The sequence below is a fragment of the Bos grunniens genome, chromosome 20 (genome assembly GCF_055505025.1).
Source record: "Bos grunniens cultivar Pamir isolate PY7600 chromosome 20, Bosgru_T2T1.0, whole genome shotgun sequence".
Lineage (NCBI taxonomy): Eukaryota > Metazoa > Chordata > Mammalia > Artiodactyla > Bovidae > Bos > Bos grunniens.
Window position 1 is genome coordinate 64,047,311 of NC_141184.1, and position 25,219 is coordinate 64,072,529.

The window sequence follows — 25,219 nt, forward strand, 5'->3', positions numbered from 1 at the left end:
AAAGCAATTATGCTTCAATTAAAAACTAAATTAGAAAAAGATGCTTTAAGCATGTTTTACTTATTTTTAAAATTTAGTTTCATTTTTAATTGGAGGATAATTACTTTACAATATGGTGATGGTTTCTATCATACATCAACATGAATCGGTCACAGGCATACACATGTCCCCTCCCTCTTAAACCTCCCTCCCACCTCCCTCCCCATCCCGCCCCTCTAGGTTGTCACAGAGCACCAGCTTTGGGTTCCCTGCATGCTTAATTTTTTGGCCATATCACAAGTCATGAGGGATTTAATTCCCCAACCAGGAATCAAACGCATACCTCCTGCATTGAAAAGACAGAGGTCTCAACCACTGGAGCACCAGGGAAGTCACTTCAAACATGCTTTAAATCAGTGGTTCTTAACCTTTTGGAATCATAAGCTCCTTGTACCTTCCGAGGACTCTCTGGTTAAAAGACCGACGTCTACTGTCCCCAGGTGAATGCTTAAAACTGTATGAAGCGTGTTCTTCATGGGAATTAAGGAATGTTTCTCCTACCTCCCATTCTCTCTCCACACCATGTCTACCCGTGGGTTTCAGGATGAGAATCATTATATTCAGTATAAAATAAATGTTAAGTGTAAAGGTGTAGATAAGTCAGTTAATACTTGAGCACTTGCTGTTTGTACAGGGACATGTTGGGAAGGAAGGTGTGCTGGGCCTGAAACAGGAAGATCCAGATTTGATTGTGGCTTTGCCATATGCTGGGCCTGATGGTATCAGTGTTCTCATCTATAAAATAAAGATCATGGTAACCCTTCCCAGACATTCTTGTGGGAATGAGATGAGAAAATACACAAGAAATCACTTAATAAATTGAGGAATACTGTTCACATAAAAAATAATAAATGTACGTGTATAAATATGCATTTATATATAATATGTACACACAGTATATAGGAAATCAGTTTTCCTTTTTCAAGCTTTGTTTAAAGAAGTACTTCAGCTGAATACAGTAATTAGGAATGAGACTTTTTGCCCATAGCACTTTCTTTGGAATTTTTCTTAAGGAATGTAAAGATAATATAACTTGGGGTGAGGCAGAAAAGAAGAAATCCAATACTGTTAATCTGGCTCTGAAATCCTATTAGTGTTGATTCTAACTAATACCTGTACTTTTATTCTCTTTTACCTATGGCATGGGACAATGTATCTCTTTAAAGTGTATTTTTTTAAGGCTCTTACAACATTTAACACACTTTCCTCTGCAGAGAAGTCTCTGGGGGAAAATGACTATTTTTGTTGTTGTTACTGTAAAAAGGACAAGTTTCAAATATTAAAAACAATCAAATTTGATAGAATGTGTTATTTACATTACGATTATGGTTTTAATGGCATGTATTAGGAAACATTCATTGTGATATTTGACATGTCAATTAACACCCTCATTGTGCTTCTATTAGAAATTATCCCATATAAAGTCTATGCAGAATACTAGAACACCTTAGAAAACCAAACAGTCTTACTGTCATATTAAAAGGTGACAATTATCAATAAAAAGCATTTGTTAAATTCCCATTTTTGTTCGTTACTATAAAAGCTAGAGTTCTTAACATTTTTTGGAATCTTTGAATGCCTTTGAGAATGTGATGAAAACTATAAACCATTCCTTAGAAAACTGGACTCAGTGCTAAGTTGCTTCAGTGGTGTCTGACTCTTTACAACCTTATGGACTACAGCCCACCAGACTCTTCTGTCTATGGGGATTCTCCAGGCAAGAATACTGGAATGGGTGCCATGCCCTCCTCCAGGGGATCTTCCTGCCCCAGGGATCAAACTCATGCTCTTAAGACTCATGCACTGGCAGGCGGATTCTTTACCACTAGCACCACCTGGGAACCCCTAGAAAATTGCACACACATGTGCATAAACAGTTTTGCTAATAATTTTTAGTTTCCCAGACCACCAGAAACCCAGATGGACTCTTCCTGTAGACCCGGATTAAAGAAACCTCACTGTAAAAAGGTGTGTGCTTGCACACTTCGTTCTTGTTGTCATCATTTGAAACTATACTATTTGCCTATTCCCTGTTGGGCCAGGTGGTTTAGAAAGTGGATAGTTAAGGTTGTTGTCCAGCAGGTGACACTTATTAACAAAGTATGTACAGGTGTCTTGTCTATAGAGCGTGAGAAAGGAAAGGGAGAGAGGGAGGGAGAACATTCATACAAGAATACCTAATACTCAGATTAAGATAATATAGCCACCAAGTTGTTGAGGGTATTAGAGAACTTGACTTAGAGGCCATTATAGATTAATGAAAAATATTTAGAATATGCACATCAATGTCACTGTCCATTTTCTTCTTAAATGCCATTGGAAGATGAGTTAAGAGAGTTGGAAGAAATACTTTAAGATGGCAAATACATTTTCTATCTCTTTGGTTCCTCTGAGAAGAAATACATAGATGTCACAGCATTTCAGCAGAAGATTTGATCGTGGACATTACTGATGAGTTTTACAAGTAGAATTTCTCCAGGGGGATGCTTGATGGTTAAAAAAAAAAAAGTGTTGGTTTAATTAGTTAATTTTTTGGGTCTGTGCTTATACTGAGAGATATTTAGTGTGATTATACTTAGTTAAGGTTTTCTGCCTTACTTTTATTACTCCTGTTTTCCATATGACCTGACCTTTAGTGGTTTTACGGGAGTACTCTAGTGCTTTTGATTTGGGCATGAGAAGGTAATAGGAGAAAGGGGATGGTTGTGATGTTGCTTTCAACTGGTTCATTTGCAAAAGTGAAAATTTTGACCTGATTAAGGCAAAGGTAGGGGCTTCCCTGGTAGCTCAGCTGGTAAAGAATCTGCCTGCAATGCCGGAGACCCCAGTTTGATCCCTGGGTCAGGAAGGTCTCCCGGAGAAGGGATAGGCTACCCACTCCCGTTTTCATTAGCTTTCCTGGTGGCTCAGAGGGTAAAGAATCTGCCTTCAATGTGGGAGACCTGGGTTTGTTCACTGGGTTGGGAAGATCCCCTGGAGAAGGGAATGGCTACCCACTCCAGTATTCTTGCCTGGAGAATTCCATGGACAGAGGAGCTTGGCAGGCTACATACAGTCCATGGGGTCGCAAAGAGTTGGATATGACTGAGCAATTTCACTTTCTTTCAAGGCAGAGGTGACCTTAGATAAATAGAGGCGAGAAGACTAAAATTCTTTAAATCAGGATTTAATCAGGCAACTATCAATATTGGCTTTGATAAAAGTGGCCAATAAATTTCAGCAGCAGTGGAAAAAATATGAAATAAGTGAGAAGCTGTTTATTATCTGTTAACTTAGGGAATAATAAAACTTTTGGGAAAGTTGGAATAAAAATAATACTCTTGACCAGTACAGGTGATGACGAGAGTTGTATTTTTTAGCTTTTGTTTTGTATTGGGATATAGCTGATTAACAATGTGATAGTTTCAGGTGAACAGGGAAGGGACTCAGCCACACATATACATGTATTGATTCAAAAGCTGATACATTTTTGGAAAGCAATCACACACATTGTGACAATTGTGTCCATTCTTGGCCTCATTTCTGGGATTCTACTCTAAAAAGTAATTTAAAGAATAAAAACAATAGGCATGAAAGTACTTAATGTTTTTTTTTTTTATAATGTTAACAAGCTGGAAATACCCTTAATGTACAATAGAGGAATGATTAAGGAAATTAGGGAACAGCAGACAACTCGATGGAATGCAGTTGAAAATGGTGCCAAAATTGTAACAACATGGAAAAATGCTTTGGATAGGAGAAAAGTACAACCATATGTGTATTTATGCCATGAGTATAACTATGTAATAATTAACTGTGTGTTGAACAAAGACTGGAAGGAAATAGGAAAAATTTTTAAAGTTTGATAAATTAGGGTGGTGTTAGTATAGATGAAATTTATATATCTTTGTTATTTTGTTCAAAAATGAAAAATTTAAGACAGTTTTCTAATTTTATGCACTTATGGATTATGTTGAATTAATTGGGAATTTAACTATTTGATGTGAAGAATGTTTTTGCCCCTAATAGATAGTTACTGTTTCAGAATGGTTTACTGAGTAGTGCATTCTTTCCCCACTGATTTGAAATGCCACCTTCCTTCATTGTTACGTAATTTCCATGGCAGGGGCAAGTTCTGATCCCCTCATCCCAGCTCAAACCATATTCTCTTTCTCAAAACTTTTGTTTCTAGTCTTGTGTATTTATTCTTCCACATGAACTTGAGAGTAAGTTTGTTGATTTTCATTTGACAAATTTAGTTTTGGTTTTAGTTGGAGTGTATTAAATCTATAGATTAAATTGGGAAAATAATTTTGCCTCTTAAGCCTCCTGGTGTTTCCAGAAGTTTTGGTGAAATAGCTGAGTTTTTAAAATTTTATTTGGGATAGAGTGAATTAACAGGTGATAACATGTGTCTTTTTTCTGTGTAAAAGCAGAATGATTCTGATATTGATGCCAGCATTCACTTACAAAAGTTTCTAGTTTTCAATTGCCTGAAAGAAAGTATGCAACTGAGTCCAGATGGGGAAGTGATGGAGACACACTGGAAATCTATACATTGGAATTTATGTTTGCCATTAATAAAATGGCCTTTTGGGAAAAGTAGCTTTGAATGGCCACAGTGGTTAGGATGTCCTCACTCTCAGGCATGGACTGTCACCTGTGGCTGATTGGTGACGCTTACTTGTTCCTCAGCACATTTTCAGAGTCTCTTTCCTCCTGCTGGTCTCCTTTGTAGCTTTATCGAAATCTCTTTTCAACTTTATCTGACTTTTTTGGGTGGAATGTTCTCGTCCCTTCCTATTTTCTCTCCCTGTCTTCCTGTCCTGCCACCCCCTTCTGTCTCACTGGGTCTCTGATGGTTTCTGTATCATTTCCTCCCTCCCTAATATTCTTCACCACATCTTTCTGATTTCTTTGTGATTAGCAAACGAGAGACTCTTTTTCTTGTGGATTTTTTTCTTAATGCTAGGACTTCTGGACATCTCTGTAATGGCTGCATCTTATTTCTCACCTGTTGCTTATCTTTGACCAATGTAAAGCATAGTATGGTCTTGAAAGGGAGGCATAATTGAATTGTAAAGCTCTACTGTTTGGGGCTGTATTGCATTGAAAAGGATTGCAGTTAAACTTTCATAAGGCATAGTCCTGGTTCACCTAGCCAAATAAAATGTACTATGATCGTTGTTTTGAACAGATATAGATTAGATATGCTTTTGATCTGTGAAAAACTTTGACCTGTTGGTACAGTTTATTTTCCAACATTAAAAAAAAAAGTCACCAACACATCAGTTTAGATTTTGTCTATGGGTAGTTAGCAGTCTCTTTAGAAACCAGGAGCATGACTAAAGCAAACTGGTCTTCCTTTTTTAGGAAATGGAATTTCATCTCAGTTTCCTCTGTCTGTCATGTCAGACAGTTGTTATTGTTTTTTGCCTTTCTGATCCTCTTCCTGAACTTTTTTTTCTGGAAACTATTGTATGGTAGATTTTTCTTGGCATGTTATTTTCTATTGATTGTGTATATATGTGTGTGTGTGCATGTGAGCATGTGCTTACATGCCTGCTAATGCGCCTGCTCACAGGCAGATTAAGGATAATTCAAAATAGGAAACTAGTGTTTTTTTTTCCCTGAACTCCACAGTTTGTATTTATTCTTATTTATGATTTAAGATGATGTTTTGTGTGTATGGTGCATTGCAAACCACTGGGAAGACATAGTCTGTTTATTTAAAAATTTTAGCAAGAATAACCATGTAGTTACTGGAAAGAGGAGGTCCACGCTGATTTTGTTTTTGATCCTGATTGGTCTACCTCTTTATATCCTATGGAATATCATGCTGATATCCATCAGAGGCTAACAGATGTGAAGGAGACTCGGGGGGCCTTTCTGTCTTCACTTTTTCTCCTGTCACAGGATGAGGAACTCTGGAAGGGTAGTTTTGTTTTTGTTGGGCAGGCGCACAAAAGCTCACATCCTTCTCCACCCTGGACTGAGCCCTGGAGCCCTCTACCTCTTGGTTTCTATTTCCCAGCCACCCCTACAAGCTGGGGGGTGTGTGCCTGCTCCCTGGAGGCCCCCTTTGTACTGCCTTTTTGTATTTGAGAAGAGGGAGTGTCCTGAATCCTTGGAGATCCGGAAGGCTCATCCATCACTGGTATTTGGGCTGTAGACTGACTGGCCGCCCCACACCACCCCTGGATGCTAATATACTGGGGGGTGCTAGCCTGCTGCTGCTTCTGACATGAGTTCTGTCCTTCCTTCTGACATGAGTTCTGTCCTTCCTTCCTCCCTCCCTCCCTCCCTCCCTCCTTCCTTCCCTCCCTCCCTCCCTCCCTCCCTCCCTCCCTCCAAGTGTGCCTCAGTGACCCACGGTGGGACCCTGGGTGTTTAGCAGGGATTGGTGCCAGCCGGAAGCTTTTCTATAGAAGGTGTGAGGCCAGGCTGGGTGAGAAAGTGGACCTGGCAGTCCCTCAGAGAAGACAAACAGTGGTGAGAAAGGGCATGCCAACTGTTGGGTTGCATAGGGCTGTTTATCTGGCAGTGCTTGAGGAAACGCAAAGTTCTTATAAGCTGCTTTGGTCTAGTACATAGGCCCCAGCTAAGAATAATTATTTTGAAGTATCTCAGGTGCAGGAAAACATAAATACAAGCAATATATTCATCAGGTAGGAATTCAAAGAAAGTAAAGAACAAAGTATCATCTAATAAATAAAAATATTCTTTTGTATGCCCTAACTTCTTCACTTTTGAAAGCAGAACAAACCAGCTCTGACATGCATACATAAATAGATCAGAAAGCATCTCCCTGAGGTCCAAAATGTTGTTGTTGGGAAGAAGGATTCATGATATTTGGGCTTGCCCACGTGAAGCGAACATAACAAAGGACCCTGTTTTGGCCTGGGGCCCTTGTTATTTGGTTTCTTAGAGCCAGGACAAGGAAGTGTGATGATGCCTCGACTTGTTCATTTTTCAGGGTCAGATGACGGTCTGCGCGAAGTTTGGCAAAAATGTTTATCTTCCTAAAGATGCTGAGTTTTACTTTATTTATAATGGATCTCATCAGAGACACATCGTGATTGCAGAGCGCACAGAAGATAATGTTCTCCAGTCCAGCATTCCAGGTGAGGCGTGTGTGTGTCTGTGTGTGTGTGTGTACTCAACGCTGGGTTATCTCATGTCTGAGGCTCTTCCAGCTGTGTCTGCAGGTCCCCAAGCAGCCACAACTTAGACTTACCCTCCAGACTGGGGAGCGGGGCTCTGGATGCAATCTGTCTTAATATTGCCTCCTGTTGTCCTGGGACCCGTGGCCAGGGACAGCTCAGAGAGGCCTGAGATACCTGACATCCATCTTAGTTCTCTCTGCCTCATTCTCCTGTGGTTGGTCTAGCAGCCTCTCTCTGCTTTGCTCCCTTGGGTGGCTGGGGTTCCTTACTCAGCATCCTGTCTATCCAGATGTTTCATTGTTGGATCTCAGGCTCTAGAACTTTCTCATCCCACCACCATTCACATTCTGAAACCTGTAGTTCTCCCAATGTCTTCAAGTATCACAGTGACAGATGACAAGTTATGAGCCAACAGCATTCCTTAGGGACAGTCCTTTTGTATTTTCAGTGGGTGTGGGTTGTGCATCCGACAGCAAGCTCTAATCTAAAGGTGAATTAAGGCATCCTTTACCTGTAGGAAAGGGGGGTTTTTGTTGTTTTTCTTGTTTGTGGATTGGTTGATTTCAACTGTGGGTCTTTAAGATCCCTTTAAATTATATCATCTAGGGACTCCTCAATTTTTTTAATAGGTAAGACTAGCTTCATTTTTTTTTAAAACAAAATGTTTTAAGTGCTTCTGTAGGATATCTGTTGCATGTGGGAAGAAGGAAGACAGTACATATGCAAACACAGGAATAGTGAGAATGGTAGTGACCTACAGACACCTTGCAGACCTCCTTGGGTTTGATCGCCGAATTAATCTACTGTCCTACTTCTGGGACTTTGGGCAATTTTAAGCTCTCCTATCTTGGGCCCAGGAACTCCCATCCTCATAAAAAAAAAAGAAGTCAAACCACATTAAAGGCAGAAATTATACTGGCTGTCAGTCTCCTTTGCCTCTCCCCTTTTGCTTGGGCATTTGTGTTGCTTTTGCTGCATTTGGCTTGGCCCTCTTTTCTTGGTTTTTCTGCTTTTTAATCAAGCTTCTATGTAGAGAGAGAATAAAAATAATAACAGAAGTGCTACTCCTAACATCAACATTTTTATCTTTTTCTTTACTTGCATGTCGGGGTGAATATTCTCCCCACTCCTTGTGTGTTGAAGAACATCTGTTTGAGTATACTGTGGCCTGCTTAGAAGGGAGCGTTCATACCTTGAATTTAACAAATTCCTTGCAGGCAAAGGACAGTTTCTGTTTCTGAATCTTAAATTTTCCTGGATATAGCTTTGCAAGGGTACCTTTCTGAAGTATGGACAACAGATTTCTATAGTATATGCTAGACACATTTAGTCTGGTGGCAGAGCTGCGTTCTGTGTTTGTACTGCTGGGCCACTTTAAAGAGACGATGATGAGAAAATGGCAACAATGATGAGAAAAAATGGCAACAATAGTTCCTGCCTGGTAAGCCCAGGATGCTCTTGTTCCTTGAAGCCTGGCAGCAGAGCTCTTAGGGAAAGGCTCTGGAGAATATAAGGCAGAACAAGGATGATCTGTGCCCGGTAGTCCTTTGCTTGGGGGTCAGTGGTGGCCGAGTGTTAACCCTTCTCTGTCCAGCTATGACGATCATAGTCAGAGAAGTGTGAGATTCTGCCAAGGACAACACAAAAACATACCTGGGGCGAAGTTCCCAACCTTGGTAAAATGAAGGAAGAGTGTGAGGAGGAGGGAGAAGCAGCAAGGTTAGGTGGCCGCCCAATAGCAGAGGCATTAAGAATAGCTACAGAACAGAGACGCTGCTCTCAGAAGTGGCCTGGGCAGTGAACATTATTTTTAATGTTTCTGTGGATTAGCGTTTACCCATCCTACTCAATGTTCAAAAGGACGCTTAGGAATTAGGGTAAACTTGTGTAGCTTTATGGTGCTGCCTTAGAAAATGATCACCTAAATAAATATATAAAAAACCTGTGACTCAGAAGGAAATGCCAGAACAGAAAAGGACAAAGGTCTTTAAGACAACAAGCTTGAATTTGACGATTGGGCAGAAGTACGTGGTGAAGTTGTGCCAAACAGCAGTGGTAATGATAGGAGTGTTGGTGTTAGTCACTCAGTCGTGCCCAACTCTTTGCAACCCCATGAACTGCAGCCCACCAGGCTCCTTTGTCTATAGGATTTTCCAGGCAAGGATTCTGGAATGGTTTGTCATTTCCTTCTCTAGGGGATCTTCCCCACCCAGGGATTGAACCTGGATCTCCTGCACTGCAGGCAGATTCTTTACCAACTGAGCTACCAGGGAAATAATGACAAGAGAACAGGTACTAAAATGGTCAGAGCTCATAAAAGTTAGCTTGGAACTGGAGTCCCTGGAAGAAGATGGGGTCAGTGTTCATTTGGACCCGCCGGCTGGGCAGCGTTTAAAGCTGACTGGCTGCATTTCCTGTCTGCCTTACTCTTCTGAGCGTGTGGTGTGTATGCTTGGCCTCTCGCTTTGGACACTGGGAGTGCGTCTTCGGCGGCCTCAGGGTGAACTGTTCACTGTCTTGTTGTCCAGGCCACGGGCTTCAGGAGACGGTCACCGTGTCTGTGTGCCTGTGCTCGGAAGGTTACTCCCCAGTGACCATGGGCTCTGACTCCGTGACCTACGTGGACAACATGGCCTGCAGGCTGGCCCGTCTGCTGGTCACCCAGGCCGATCGCCTCACCGCCAGCAGCCACCAGACCTTGCTGACCCCGTTTGCCCTGACGGCGGGGGCATTGCCTGCTCTGGACGAGGAGCTCGTGCTGGCCCTGACTCATCTGGAGTTGCCTCTGGGGTGGACCGTCTTGGGGAATTCTTCACTGGAAGGTGAGTCCTTACCAGAAAATTCAGGTGTCTTCTCTCTATGTGAAGTTCAAAAGGTGCTCTGCGATCTGTTTTCTGTTGATCTGGATGGGTTTTCCTGCCTACTTTTGATCCAAGCCTTTCCCTGGTCAAGTTGGGGGTCTCTGATGTCCTGAGCCGCTCGTCTCTGGGCTGGTGAGGCCACTGTATTCTAGGAGGTGAAGAACTTTGCCTCAAGGAGGGGAAGGCTGTTTCTCTGTGGCAGGTTTGGGCCATGCTTCCACTTCCCTTGGCGTGTTTTCTTGCGGTAACAAGAGGATATTGGTGCCCTCTTTCAAACAGGAAGAGTCATTGAGCAAGGAAGAACATGCAGCCTACTTGTGGAACACTGAGAAATGTGGCCATGCCGGAAATTAGCTAATGCATTGACATCTTCAAATATGTCAGTGTCACTGAGAACATTTATATTTACTATATTTATCTTAACTTTTGGAATTACTTCTGGACGTCCCTTCTTTTCTGAGAGACTACGTAGAGTCTTAATATCATTAAATAGACTCTTAAAACCATGTGGAGCTAATGTGAACAGAGATATAGATGTATTATAAGCCTGTACCATGCATAAGGCTACACTGTTTAGTAGTTAATACGTACGGCGATTACAGATGACATTTTATTGGAGATAGAAATATCACTCTGTATTTATTCAACAAAACATATACTATTGATATTTTTTCTGTGTTCTCCCCATGCCTTTAGCTTTGTGGTTGGATAAAGCTGTTTTTAAGAATTTCTGCTTCCAGATGGTTACAGGTTATAGGTTGGTTTAAAATCAGTCATGGATAGATTAAATGCACTACTCTAGGTAAAGTGAAAGTCGCTCAGTCGTGTCCAACTCTTTGTGACTCCATGGACTATACAGTCCATGGAATTGTCCAGGCCAGAATACTGGAATGGGAAGCAATTTCCTTCTCCAGGGGCTCTTCCCAACCCAGGGATCAAACCCAGGTCTCCTGCGTTGCAGGCAGTTCTTTACCAGCTGAGCCACCAGGAAAGCCCAGGAATACTGAAGTGGGTAGCCTGTCCCTTCTCCAGCGGATCTTCCTGACCCAGGAATCGAATCAGGGTCTCCTGCATTGCAGGTGGATTCTTTACCAGCTGAGCTACGGGAAGCCCCTACTCTAGGTAAAAGGGATATGATTTTTTAAAGATGAATCATAAGGCCATATGCCACAATCAGAGAAAATCTGCATTTATCTTTATCAGGGTTGTACTTAAACTTTCCTGGGCACTTAAGGGTGTTCCTTATTTCTTAAGACCTTGGATTAAAGAATTCACAAGCCTAGTTCCAGAGAAGGCAATGGCACCCCACTCCATTACTCTTGCCTGGAAAATCCCATGGATGGAGGAGCCTGGTGGGCTGCAGTCCATGGGGTTTCTAGGAGTCGGACACGACTGAGCGACTTCACTTTCACTTTTCACTTTCATGCTTTGGAGAAGGCAATGGCAACCCACTCCAGTGTTCTTGCCTGGAGAATCCCAAGGACGGGGGAGCCTGGTGGGCTGCTGTCGATGGGGCCGCACAGAGTTGGACACGACTGAAGCGACTTAGCAGCAGCAGCAGCAGCAGCAGCAGCAGCAGCAGCAGCAGCAGCAGCAGCAAGCCTAGTTCATCACTGAGCAATGCCGGACTCCCATGTGCTGCACTTAGTGTGGTATCTGACTGATATGAATGAAGGGGTGGGCTTCCCGATGGCATTGGTGGTGTCTGTTCTGCTCACCAGATCTAGCAAAGGGCTTGGCATATAGCGGGCACTCAAAAAATGCTTGAATGAATGAGGGGTATATCCTGAGACTTTAAGGAGTCACACCTCCTAGATATCACTTTTGTAACTCTCCTGTACATAGGAAAGGGAAAAATGTTTTCTGGCTAAGTAACTTTATTCACATGTATATACACACATATATATTCATATATTCATTTATGCATATATATGTAGATACATATATTCATTCATATGTGTATATATACATTTATACATATGCATATATATATTTTCTGGATAAGGGGCTTCATTTTCTTAAGCCTCTTGGCTTTTAAAACAAATTTTATCAATGATATTGGAGGGTAGTTTACGTTTTGCAAGGCAGACTCATTTTGACAAACACATAAATCTTTCATAACTTCTCACTAGTTACCAGGCTCTTACGTCACCAAGATATGTAAGTACATATTGTGTATATTGTTATATTTTTTTTCATGAAAAAAACTGGAGCAGTTGCTTCACGTGGCAAGATATTGTATTTTATTGGAAAACATTTCTAGTGTAACAGTCATTAAGATTAAATACCAAGTCCTGGCCCATTTGCTTCCTGGCTATAATATCTTCTGGGCACGTTATTTTTGTTCTGATGCCACAGTTTTAATTTCTTAAATGAGACATGGTAGTCCCCAAACTCACTGGCTTGTTGCCATGGTTGAATTAGATAGTGTATGATAAGGCTTCTACAACAACGTCTGAACGTATTAAATTCTCAGTAAAAGTTGACTTTCATGTGTGTTTGTGAACAGATTTCCATGTATAGAGAGTAGGTTGTATGTACATATGTGAAAAAGAAATTGCAGTTGGTCTGGACAAATGGAGCTGTAGGCAAAAGATAAAATCTTGGTGCTGTAAACAATTCCTTGACATCTAGTAAGTTTCTAGACTTTCTCTAAGAACAGTTTATAGTAGTTGAGGTAACCTTGCCTGCAGCCTAGAGACTTGTAAGAGAACTTCTCTACAACATCAGTGTTTTTCTTTTTGGTCCTCTGATTAAATGAGTTCCACGCTCTTGTTTTCTAGTTTGCAGATCCTTTCTTCCACTTGGTTTAGTTTACTGTTGAACTCTTGAATTTTTAAATGTCAGTTGTATTCTTCAGCTCTGTTATTTCTGTTTGGTACTTTTAAACATTTTCTTTTTTTTGGAACTCTCATTTTGTACATGCATTACTGTCCTGACCTCACTGAGCATCTTTGTTATTTTGAACTCTCTCACAGATAAATCACTTATTTCCATTTCATTAAGATTAGTTTTTGGAGATTTATCTTTTTTTTTTTTTTTTTTTGATGTTATTACTATGTTTCTTCATTTCCCTTGACTCTGTTTTGTTTTGTGTGCATCAGATAAAACAGCCACCTCTCCCAGTCTTGACAGACTGCTCTTGTGTAGATGAGCCTAATCAATCATCCCAGCCTAAGCTCCTGGTTGCCTCTTAAATCTTTGTGATAGTCCAAGTTACTGTTTTGTTCTTGGTAGTTCCCAGTAGTTGAGCATGTGCCAAGACCTGTCAGTGCCCTAAAGGGAGGATCTCAGTCAGCACCTAGACGCAGGGCGACTAGAAGGCATGAGCTGGGAAAGCATGCAATCAAATCCCTTCCAGGGAAAGACTGGAAGATGAGTGTTTTTAGCTTGCTCTTCTGTAAAGAACCCTAGGGGGATTGTTGCAGCAAGTGATTATGTGCACACCCATTAACAACTGCTGCTTTATCCACTACAATCCTGTGGGACTTGTGAATGCAAGCCCCATTGCCTGTCAGTGCCTGGTGATCTGGGACCTGTTGCTTGAGTCATAGCCATAAAAGCAGTTCCTTTCAGAGAGACGCTGGTGACCTGGCTTTACTGTTGGAGTGGGACTGGAGCAAAGGAATAAAGGAATTGCCAACTGGCTTCCTTGGGGTCCAGGGAGAATCACAGCCAGCCCCTCAATACATACTAATGAGAAGCTAGACCATTGGGCAGCAGCTTATAAAATATACAGTCAAATCTCTTCCTGGGAAAGACTGGGTGTTCTTGCCTGCTCATTGTACACTGATCCCTGGGGGACAGCCATGGTGCATGCTTCTGTGCCCATCTTAGAGCTGTTGCTTTAATTGCTACGGTCCTGTGAGATTCATGAATATAAGTCGTATAAGCCTTCAGAGATAGGTATTTTGGGGGCCCATCCCTCAGGTGGGAGCCTTAAAAGTTGGAGTGTTATATGTACAGTGAAAACCCTTGAATCCTCAGGGAGAAGTTGGAAGTTGGGTGTTCCCTTCTGACTGTATGGGGCTGTGCTGGGCTGGGGTTAGTGGCAAGAGTTTGTCTCAGCCTTTCCTGCCCATCTCAGTGTATTTTCTCTTTCGCCTTATGTGTAGGAGGCACTGGGGTAGTTACTGGATTTCTCTCAGTAGGAATTGCTCTGTGTGTAGCTGTCCATTTCCATGGGAGGAGGGTGGTTCAGGAGTCTGCTGAGTCACATTTCTGATCCTTCTTCAGTGTAGTAGAGTTATGATCCAAGATGTTTAGAATATCTTACGTGATCAGTGCTTCTCTTTTCTTTCTCTGTAAGCAGAATGATTTAAATTTATTTTTTATTTTTCATTGATTTACTCACATTAAGGCCATTAATTTCTCAAAAAGTGTTGAAAATAGAATGACTTTATATTACAATTACAGAGAGTCTGCAGATCAAATGTACTTTATTGTAAGAATTATTTTCTTTTAGTTATTGTAGAATTAAAATATTAGTACTTGATACTGTCTAGTATTTTCAGCAAAGCCAATGCAGCTTTTTTAGCATACATGTTTTATTAGTGTTGCTTGTCTTTGAGACAGATAAATTACATTAGCAAAGTAAGGAGTAAACTGTGGCATGTAGCACGCTGAAGTTTAACCATGTGTTAATGATAGGGGCATCATGAATGGAAAACAGGTTTCTTCCTCTAGTAACTATTTCCCCTATGACCTACCCAAAAGCTATTTGGTACTGTACTGTTAACATTTATTTAAAATTCTTTGTATGTATTTATGCTTTTTAGGGGGGTACAGAGGATGTTGGGCTTCCCAAGTGGTGCTAGTGGTGAAGAACCCATCTGCCAGTGCAGGAGACTTCAGAGACATGGTTTCGATCCCTGGGTCAGGGAGGTCCCCTGGAGGAGGCATGACAACGCACTTCAGTATTCTTGCCCGGAGAATCCCATGGACAGAGGAGCCCGGTGGGGTCTCAAAGAGTCAGGCACGACTGAAGTGACTTGGCACTCACTCACAGAGGATGTTAAGGAATGACTAAAATTGATTTCTGTAATGATTTTGTCATGGATGAGCCTGATGCAAGCCTTACCGTGCAGCACGACTGTATTGCCTCACATTTTGTTATAAATCTATTATTTTTCTCTTTTCAAACAGTAAATAAGAGTTATTAGAGAGACCCGAGAACCTATAGGAGGGCCAGAGTCTGAGTTATTGTGTCTTATAAAGCGAGGCAGAGCCTTTCCTTAGCCCTGCATGTTACCCGTCATTACTCATCATGCAACTCAGTTATTCTCCAAGGAAAGGAAATAGCCTGTGTTTTATTGAATTTGGTGCCATAAATAAAATTGGATTTCTGTCTCATAAAATTAAACCCATTCTTTCTGAGAAATAGCTTTTGTGATTAAAGCTTCTGCAGGGTCTCAGGACCTCACATTTATAGTAAAACTTTAGTACTATAATAACCAATAAAACTTCACATTTACTTTTTTTTGTTCTGGATTTTTAAATTGTTTTTTGGACAGAAATCTTTTTTCAGAGATTGGCATAATTTTGACAATTAGGTTAACTGGCTTGAAATACTTTTTTTTTTTTTTTTTTAATTCTGCTGGTGCTCAGATAACTTGAGTTGCAGGCTTCCCTTTCTGCTCAAATTACTTCTTTTCACTTGTGTGTCCAGCAGCCTGCTGCTGCTGCTAAGTTGCTTCAGTCGTATCCGACTCTGTGCAACTCCACACACGGCAGCCCACCAGGCTCCCCCGTCCCTGGGGTTCTCCAGGCAAGAACACTGGAGTGGGGTGCTGTTTCCTTCTCCAATGCATGAAAGTGAAAAGTGAAAGTGAAGTCGCTCAGTCGTGTCCGACTCTTAGCGACTCCATGGACTTCAGCCCACCAGGCTCCTCCGCCCATGGGATTTTCCAGGCAAGAGTACTGGAGTGGGGTGCCATTGCCTTCTCCAGCAGCCTGACATGGCTGCAAATACCAAACTTGCCATCACCAACCTTGGCAGCAGTGGGAAGGCTGCCATTTGAGTAAAGATCCCGAAGGGACTGTAGATGCCGTCTCAGAGGACTTGACGGCCTTGCTCCTGGGAACATAGCGCCTCTCCTGATCTATGGAGGTAGGTAGAGCCTGTCTTGGGTATGCATTTTTTTCTTTTTATTTGGCTGCACCAGGCTTTCGTTGCAGCACGTGGGATCTTCAGTTGTGGCATGTAGGGTCTCGTTCCCTGACCAGGGATGGCACCTGGGCCCCCTGCATGGGGAGTGCCGAGTCTTAGCCACTGGACCACCAGGAAAGTCCCCTGTGCCTTCCGATTTAAGGAAGGAAAAGCCCGTTTACTTTTAAAAAGTCATATAAAACTCCCTCTCACAGCATATGTAGACATTTACAAATCAATTTGTAGTAACAATTTTCAGATTCAAGACATTTGTTGCCAAAGTAAATTGTTGTTGTGAAAAATGAGTTTGGACTTTTCTTCAGGTCTCTAGGTAAAAGTACTTCATTTGTTCAAAGATCTCCTTATAGGCAGAAGTTCTTTGCTGTGGATGAGAACTCTTCATCAATTATACCAATTGTGAAAACATAGCAACCTGTTTTTTCAGCTTTATTGGGATATAATTGATGTATATTGTTAGATATGTTTGTGTACACATGTTGATTAGATGCATTGATATAGTGCACGTGATTACCACTATAGCATTAACACGTACTTCTCACTGTGTAATTACCATTTCTCTTTTTTTCCTGTGGTAAGAACATTTAAGAAGGGTGGCACCATGAATTGAATCTGTAGGACATATACATTAAAATTTTTAATGAAGCAAAGAAAATATGTCGGACTGCTTTATTAAGTTTAAAGGGTTAAACTTTGTCTTTTTTCACAGCTGATTCTATAAGTGGAAGAAGTTTTCAGGGTGAGCTGATTGCGCTTTTGCAGCTTTTTTTGCATGGCTGTCTTGGGTATAAACATAGCCAATGTATTTTGAGAGCTGGTTTCTCATTCTGTAGTTTTATGGTTGGCTGGAGAGCTGTCTCCAAAGAGAAGCAATGGATGAAATGGGTAGGACCCGCTGACAATGGCTTAGGGAATTGTTTTGCTTTAGTAATAATTCCAAAGACTAGTATTTTAATGATTAATTCCAAAGATCAGATCAACACTATGTACCTTTCCTTGCAAGTGGAGTTACACCATCAGTGGAGTTATAGTAAACAGAACAGACTTAAATCTAGAAGTTAGAGAAATGGTACACTGGTTTCAGAATACATGTTGCAAGGGCCAGGCCAAGTATTGGGTTGGCTAAAAATTCATTTGGGTATTTCCTGTAAGTTTACAAGTGAACTTTTGGGCCAACCTAATAGTATCTGTCTGTGTGGAAACAAGTCATACTGTAATGAATGGTGACTTAAAGGAGAAATAGAAGCCTCAATGGGGCCACAAGTTTAATGATGAGGTACTGCTGTTCCTAAGAGTGGTTAGCATGATGCTCTACCTTATTAATAGTGTCTTTATAAATTCCCTTTGAAGGAGAATGTTTGTTTTCTCTATTTTACAACTTAATGGGGGATAAAAGGAGAAGAAATGAAGACAACCAGAAGGGCTTAGGAAGAAGGTTTATAATAGAGTAGGGGTTATTCAGCAACCATTGTTTTTTAGCTGCTCAGTCATGTCTGACTCTTTTGCAACCTCATGGACTGTAGCCCACGAGGCTCCTTCTGTCCATGGAATTTCCCACACAAGAATACTGGAGTGGGTTGCCATTTCCTTCTCCAGGGGATCTTCCTGACCCAGGAATAGAACCCCCATCTCCTGCATTGGTGGGCGGGTTCTTTACCACTGTCACACATGTCTTAATTGTTTAGTGTTCTTTAAGGAGTTTAAAGAACCATCATATAATATTGCTTATCTGCAGGAAATGCTGTTAAGTGAGGATTAGCAGTTCATTATGAAAGACTCAGTGGGAATTGCCAATTTTTCTGTGATACCTACATCTTGCTTCAAGCCACATACCCGGAACATCCCCTCTTTCTAGGCAACAAGAGAAGGGAATTTGAGGGCCAGCGGTGTTTGACAGAGGGAGATATCTGTTTATCTCTCCTTGAATAGACGAAAGAGATCTGTAACCTGTAAGAGGCAAGGCTTGTTTAACACTTAAAACAGAGCTTGTTTAGCGTTTGAATACAGTCTGCCAGCTCTAGAAATTGAAAGAAAATAAAGTGAGGCTTAGGAGCAAGGCCCTGTTGGTGGGCTGCCACCTGGGTACCAGGTTTTATTAGTAAAGGGGATGAATTACAAGACTTGCTTGCTGTCCCACAGACGTTGTGAAATGTCAGCTTTGTCTCTCTGCCCTAAAAGCTCTGTCCTGGACAGAAAGTTTGAGATAACATCAGCTGATGTCCTACCAGTGGGCAGGAAGCCTATAAAAGACAGATTTATCACAAAATACAAGTTTATAGGTTTAAAAAAAAATTTGGAAGGACTTTAAAATTAATGCATCATGGGTGTTGACTAATTCTGGGATATATGTTTTTCCCGGAAATCTTGACATTTTTCAACTCAGTATTACTTTCTAGCCTTCTGGCATTTCTGATAGTACCTGGTGGAACAGATATCTCCACACTTTCTCTTCTGACATTTAAATCTGGTATTATATTCCTTCAGTTGCTGAGGTAACACACTGGATAACTGCCAGTGGTGGAGAGAATGATCTTTAAGAGAGGTCCCGGTGTAAATGGGTAAAATTGTTTCATAATACTTAGCCATGTACATGCACACAAATGTGTATGTTTTGTGAAGTTTTAAAACCCTTAACCTAAAACTGGTTTCTCTGCCTTTCATCTCTCTTTTTTTTTACCTTGTCATTTTTAAAGAATACATTTTTTTGGTGGTAAAGAATTTAACACAGAATTGACCTCTTAAAGAAAGGCCCTGCTCCCGCTTTGAGTCACTTGGACTTTTCCTGCAGTTGAGTCAGTCAACTCTTATTAAGCAAATTCTTATTAAGCACTTACTAAGCACAACTCTTATTAAGCACAGTGTTTAAGACACTGTATTTTAAAGAAGAAAAAGCAGCTTAAACTTTTCCTTAAAAATTAAGCTTCCTACAGGACACCAGTGGCCCTGACACTAGGGTAGAGGATGATATATTTATTCTCACTCCTGAGAAATAGAGAGTAGGGTTCTCTTCAGGTTATTTTCTGGTCATTTTCTCCTACTCTCAAAATTTTCAAGGAAAAAACAATGTGAGTGGAAGCTTTTATTTTCAAACGCCCATCCCTACTGTGCTTCCCGAAGAATTCAAGGCAGTGGAAGGTTCTGAAATTCATCTCTGGGTGGCAGTGTTTCATTCCTGGCTTTTCTCTTTTGGGAAGCCTGCAAATGTGTGGGGCAGTCTGGGGTTGTACACGGGAGACTGAGACTGGATTTGAAAATGACTGTAGCCAAGTATTCTCTTAATGCTTATCTTGAGTAAAAAAAGTTAAACTTTTTTACTGTTTTCATAGATTTCTTTAATAGAATTTGAATACTGGCAACTTTTTGGCTTAGACATTAAAGAATCTGCCTGCAATGCAGGAGACCCTGGTTTGATCCCTGGGTCAGGAAGACCCCCTGGAGAAGGGAATGGCTACCCACTCCAGTATTCTTGTCTGGAGAATCCCATGGGAAGAAGAGCCTGGCGGGCTACAGTCCAAGGAGTCACAAAGAGTTGGACACGACTGAGCGACTAATACTTTCACTTTTAACTTTCCATGTACTGCTTTATTTAAAAATTAAATCAAATATTGGTTAAAAACTTCCAAATGCTTGGAGCTTAAAAAGGCTGATGGTTGAAGATGGGTGGGTGAGGCCTGGCATGGGGGCGGGCAGCAAGCTGGAAGTGGTGGGGCGCTCTTAGGGAAGTGGTCAAACGGGTGTCCTGGAACAGCGGCCCCTTTGGTGGGCCCCGGTGAACTTTACAAGGCCTTGTCTTGATTCTTTCAAATATGGGTCATGATGTGGGCACAAGTCTGTATAGCCCTCAGGTCTTCTGTCTTTCTACCCCAGGTTTTGTCTCATAGTGATTCTTACACGCCCACTTTCTCTTCCCCATACCTGGAGCTGTAGCAGCTTTTGTTTTGCAGATTTGTCATGAGAGAGTGAGTGTGTGCACACGCACTTGTGTGTGGAGACAGACGGCCTTCTGGAGAGTGGGGGTGCACGCCTGAGCTCTTAGGGTTGGTGAGGCTTAGTTTCCTGCCGCTTGCTCTTCCCCACTCTCAATCTGTTGATGTATCCAAGTTCTGTCTTTCCGCTCTTCTTGTCTTGGGTTTGTCTTCTTTTATCTCGTTATCTTTGCCGAAGAGCCAACTCATTGGAAAAGACCCTGATTCTGGGAAAGACTGAGGGCAGGAGGAGAAGTGGGAGACAGAGGATGAGATGATTGGATGGCATCACTGACTCAATGAACGTGAGTTTGAGTAAACTCTGGGAGATACTGGAGGTCAGAGAAGCATGGCATGCTGCAGTGCATGGGGTCGCAAAGAGTTGGACAGGACTGCGCGTCTGAACTGCAACAGTGGGAAGCGTAATAGTTAGGAACTTGAGTTTTAGAAGTAGAAGAATCTGGGTTCAGATTCTTGATGCTCCATTTACTACCTGAGTGAGTTTGGGCAGTTGCATAATTGTGTCACGCTTCTGTTTCTGCCCCTACCTTGTGCAGTGCTAGTCAGGAATGGATGAGATGAAGTATAGCAAATGTTAGAGGGAAACAAGAAGTGTAAAGTCCTTGTAGTCACTGGCACCTAGCAAGGATGAGATAAAAGTAGACGTGGTGACTGATTCTCATTCATGCCTAACAGCTGCCATCTGGACTTCTAATTAACTTTTTCTGAATTTCCATCCTCACTCTCATCCCAGGTGGACTTCATTTTATATATTGGTATTCTGTTTGGTTACCCCATTTATCTTCTCCTTCTCTCACCAGAATATCCCTTCCTAAGTGTGCCCCTGTTCTGAAGGAGGGGATAAGATCTCCCACTAAAGTTGCAGCTCATAGCTACCAAGTTGAATATTTCTCCATGCAGGCTTGGATCTGTGGCTTCCAGGGCAAGGCAGATGTGTGGCCAGTTTCCTGGTTGTGCTTAAATTCAGATTCTCAATGCAAACTTCAAAAGGCCATTTCCAAGATATGATGAGTCTATGCTTTTCCTTCTTGTCAATAATAGAATTAGATTGTGGTATATTTTCATTTGTCTTCCAAACAGAACAGGGTTCCTGGAGGGTCACTTGGAAGGGTGCCTGGGAATTCCAGAGGCTCCGCTGTGGTGTGAGGGGAGAGCAGAAGAATGCCCAATGTATCGTAGGCTGTCAACAAATATCAACTGAATGAATGAGTGGTAGATGGAAATCAGAGCCTTGAAGAAATATTAACAGATGTAAAAAGTCTGTTGCACAGGCTGGAAAAGCAAGTATGACATAATTACTGCTTATGGCACCTGATGACCGCCTGCTGCCCAAGCCGTGGGATTGATGCACATTTGTCTTAATGGCACATCTGGTGTCTTACACTGATGCAATTATAGTGCCTCTTAAGCAGATAACTAGTTCCCTTAAATTATGATGTTTAATTATAACCAGAGGGAGACTGCTTTCGAATATACATAGATCTATTTAGCGAGTGTTTATTATATTTTTGTATTAAAAAGACCAGACAAATATGTATGCCTGGTAAGTCCCCCAATATAGGCTTTCTTAGTTCTAGAGAACCCTGTCTCATATCTTATTTTCGTTACAGGCCCCTGACAATCTTGGATACTAGGCTGAGCAGATACTTCTTTCCTTTTACAGATGAAGCAACTTAAGATTTGAGAATTCAGTGGTCTTCCCAGAGCTGCATCACTGTAGGTGTTCAATTCTAGGTCTCTGACCTCTTTAATCCGATCCCTTTGCACTAGACAGGGTTGTGTCTGGTCTTCATATCTTGTGTCGGTGCCCATATTGTACAAGTCAGTCTGGGAATGTCCCCAGATTGTGAAAGCCAGAGATGGGATTGCCATTGTTGAGTTCTGATAAGGATGTTTTAGTGTTCCAGCTGATTTAGTACTAGTCCCACAACGTAAATATAGTCAACCTCTATGAGATACAAAATCTATGAAGTGCATTCCAGGACTGTGTATCAAAATGTGAATTTTCTGGAATGATTATGTGTGTAGTTGGTGTTTTCCCAGATTTTCAGTCAGGGGTTGTTATGATCTGAGTATCTCAAATGTGTCTGATACAGAGCAGATGTTTTAGGAAGCTGCTGCTGCTGCTAAGTCGCTTCAGTCGTGTCCGACTCTGTGCGACCCCATAGATGGCAGCCCACCAGGCTCCCCCGTCCCTGGGATTCTCCAGGCAAGAACACTGGAGTGGGTTGCCATTTCCTTCTCCAGTGCAGGAAAGTGAAAAGTGAAAGTGAAGTCGCTCAGTCGTGTCCAACTCTTAGCGACCCCATGGACTGCAGCCCACCAGGCTCCTCTGTCCGTGGGATTTTCCAGGCAAGAGTCCTGGAGTGGGTGCCACTGCCTTCTCCCTTAGGAAGCTAAAACCTGCCATTATGCTTTTTCAGTCCTCTTCTACCTTTTAGCTTTATGATCCCACCATGCCTGCCATGTTGGTCTTGTGCTCCATGGGACGTCGTGTTTCCATATCTTTCCCAGGAGTGTGTTTATATTTGCAGTTCCTATCCTAGACTCAGTAAGCTCCAGTCTTCTGTGTGGAAGGTGGATTTGTTTATACACACACCAAAGCCCTGATTAGACTCCCCAAGTGGAAGATGCCATAATATGCAATCTCTCCTCCCTTTCTCATTGAGAATCCTGAAAAATATCAGAGATTGTGTGTGGTGCTCTCTGTGTAATTTTTGCTAATCGTTTTTTATTCTTTTTATGCTTATCATTTTATAAACATCTATAAATTTTCAAATCGTGATACATGATGTAGGTTGATTAACCTGTAATTAACTTTGTAGGTCAGACAGTTTACTTATTTCTGTTCACACTTTCCTAGAGCTGTAGTTACCGGATAGGATTTCATGGGCAGGATATTTATTTTATTGCAAACTAAAATGGGCTGGCGCTGCTTCTGCTTTGTCCATGGGTCCTGGCGTGTGGTAGTCTTTTGCTTCAGCGTTTGTCTGCTCCGTGACTTAGATGCACAAATTGAAACCTCTGTGAATATATATGTGGCTTTGGAAACCAGAGTAGAACTTATTTTAATTGATAGGATTTATGTGAAATAAAAAATATATTTTGTTCATAAGCTTTTAGGATTGAATACATTTTAGTGGCTCTACTCAGGAATTACAAAACATTGGTAAACTCTAGAAAAGAGAAAGACTTCTGAACCCTACACAGTAGAAGGACTTGTTTAAAGATATTTGCCCCTAGATTATTGTCGCCACCACAGGTTTAATATTTTGCTTAATGTGTAAGGCTGTGTCTTGGTGTAGCAGCAAGTGATGTAGGTTAAAAATAGCTTGTAAAAGTCAGAAGTATTTTTCGGTCTCATTCATTGGTGAAATTTTTTAGTTAATGACCTCTTTAAAAAAATTTTTTTATTGGAGTATAGTTGCTTTACAATGTTATGTTATTTTCTGCTGTACAGCAAAGTGAATCAGCCATATGTATGCATATGTCCCCTCTTTTTTGGATTTCCTTCCCAGAGATGATTGGGAAGACAGTGGAATAAACAGGAGACATAGATCTGGATTTTGTTTACCAGATATTTATTTAAAGTAGCAGATCTCAGCTCTGGCTTTGAATGGTTATAGGATCCCTTTGGAATCTTTAGAAGAGATGGCTGCTTGAGCTCAGCCCCAGAATTTTAATTGTTCTGAGGAAGGTCTTGAACACAGCTATGTGGGTGAATGGGGAGAGAGAGGAAGAGACCTACAGACATCACTGAACCCCGGTAATACCAGTCCTCCTCATTCCGTCCTAGCCACATTCATCTCTTTACCCTCAGAGGTGTTATTAGGTAGCCGTTATCTTATTTTTTCTCATAGTTTTACCACCCACGTATTGGTATATAATATAAGGTTTAGTTTTCACTTTTTTAAAAACTTCATATTAATTAAAACTTATTTGTGTATTCTTTTGTGACTTCCCCCCTCAGCATTATATTTCTTAGTTTCTTCTCTATTAGCATGCAATTCATTTTTATTGTTAGAATATTAGTGTTTGATTATACTGTAACGACTGAGTGACTTCACTTTCACTTTTTACTTTCATACATTGGAGAAGGAAATGGCAACCCGCTCCAGTGTTCTTGCCTGGAGAATCCCAGGGATGGGGGAGCCTGGTGGGCTGTCGTCTATGGGGTCGCACAGAGTCAGACAGGACTGAAGTGACTTAGCAGCAGCAGCATACTGTAACTTATCCTATTATGGATGGACATTAAGATCATTTCTATTTCTGATCATTTACATTTTTATGCATGCTTCCTGGTGCATGCAAAGCACAGTCCTCACTGGGGTTTAAACATAGGAGTGGAATCACTTAGCCATATGATATTAGTGTCTTCAAATTTATTAGATTATGCCACTGTGTTTCCCAAAGTGGGTGTGCCAATTCACATTTCCTCTAGCAGTGCACGTGAGTTCCTAAGCACATGATAATTTATTTTTCATTCTTCCAACCTGAATTTCCTGCTACCTTAGAAGCACAGTCAGACCTCGTGTGATCATGGTCCCGAGTTTGGAGTGAACAGTCTACAAAAGCACCGTCCTTTAGTAACAAGCAAACTGGTCACCTGTGCTCTTGTGCCTCGGGTGCTCTGGTGTGTGATCTGTGTTGCAGATCTGTTATCTGTAATCTGTGCTGTATTTCATAGATCTCTGATCTCCAAAAAGCCAAAGCAAGGATGAATCTTCCTAGGACCTTGGGTCTTTGATGTGAGAGGCTCATTTGCCAGGAGGAGAAACTGAGGTGTGGCAGAGAGGCAAGGGTGGCTTCGTGCCTCTCGCCTTGTTTAGGGCAGATGTGCCCCCCTTTATGCCGTGATGGGACTGTTGATTGAATGTCACAGCCTGCTGTTCATTTTGTGTCTGAGTGATCTTGCTCCCAGGATGTTACAGGTCACATCTTTTAATGTTTTCCATTAGAGCAATTATTAGTAATTCTGCTTTAGTTATATTAGATCAAATAACTCTGGGCACCAACTAAACA

At 41.5% G+C, this 25,219-nt stretch overlaps 1 protein-coding gene across 20 annotated transcripts in view; it reads left to right on the forward strand.

The window, feature by feature from the left end:
* The window catches only part of ARHGEF28 (Rho guanine nucleotide exchange factor 28), a 342,857-nt gene that overhangs the window by 127,030 nt on the left and 190,608 nt on the right, over positions 1–25,219 (forward strand). For all 20 annotated transcript variants that reach the window (XR_015148969.1, XM_086362143.1, XM_086362150.1 and 17 more), the window contains 2 exons: positions 6,995–7,142; positions 9,713–10,006. Coding sequence is in view for 19 of the 20 variants with exons in the window: in XM_086362143.1 (XP_086218269.1) it covers positions 6,995–7,142; positions 9,713–10,006 (442 nt within the window). In the remaining variant the exon portion in view is untranslated. The remainder of the gene's footprint in view (positions 1–6,994; positions 7,143–9,712; positions 10,007–25,219) is intronic.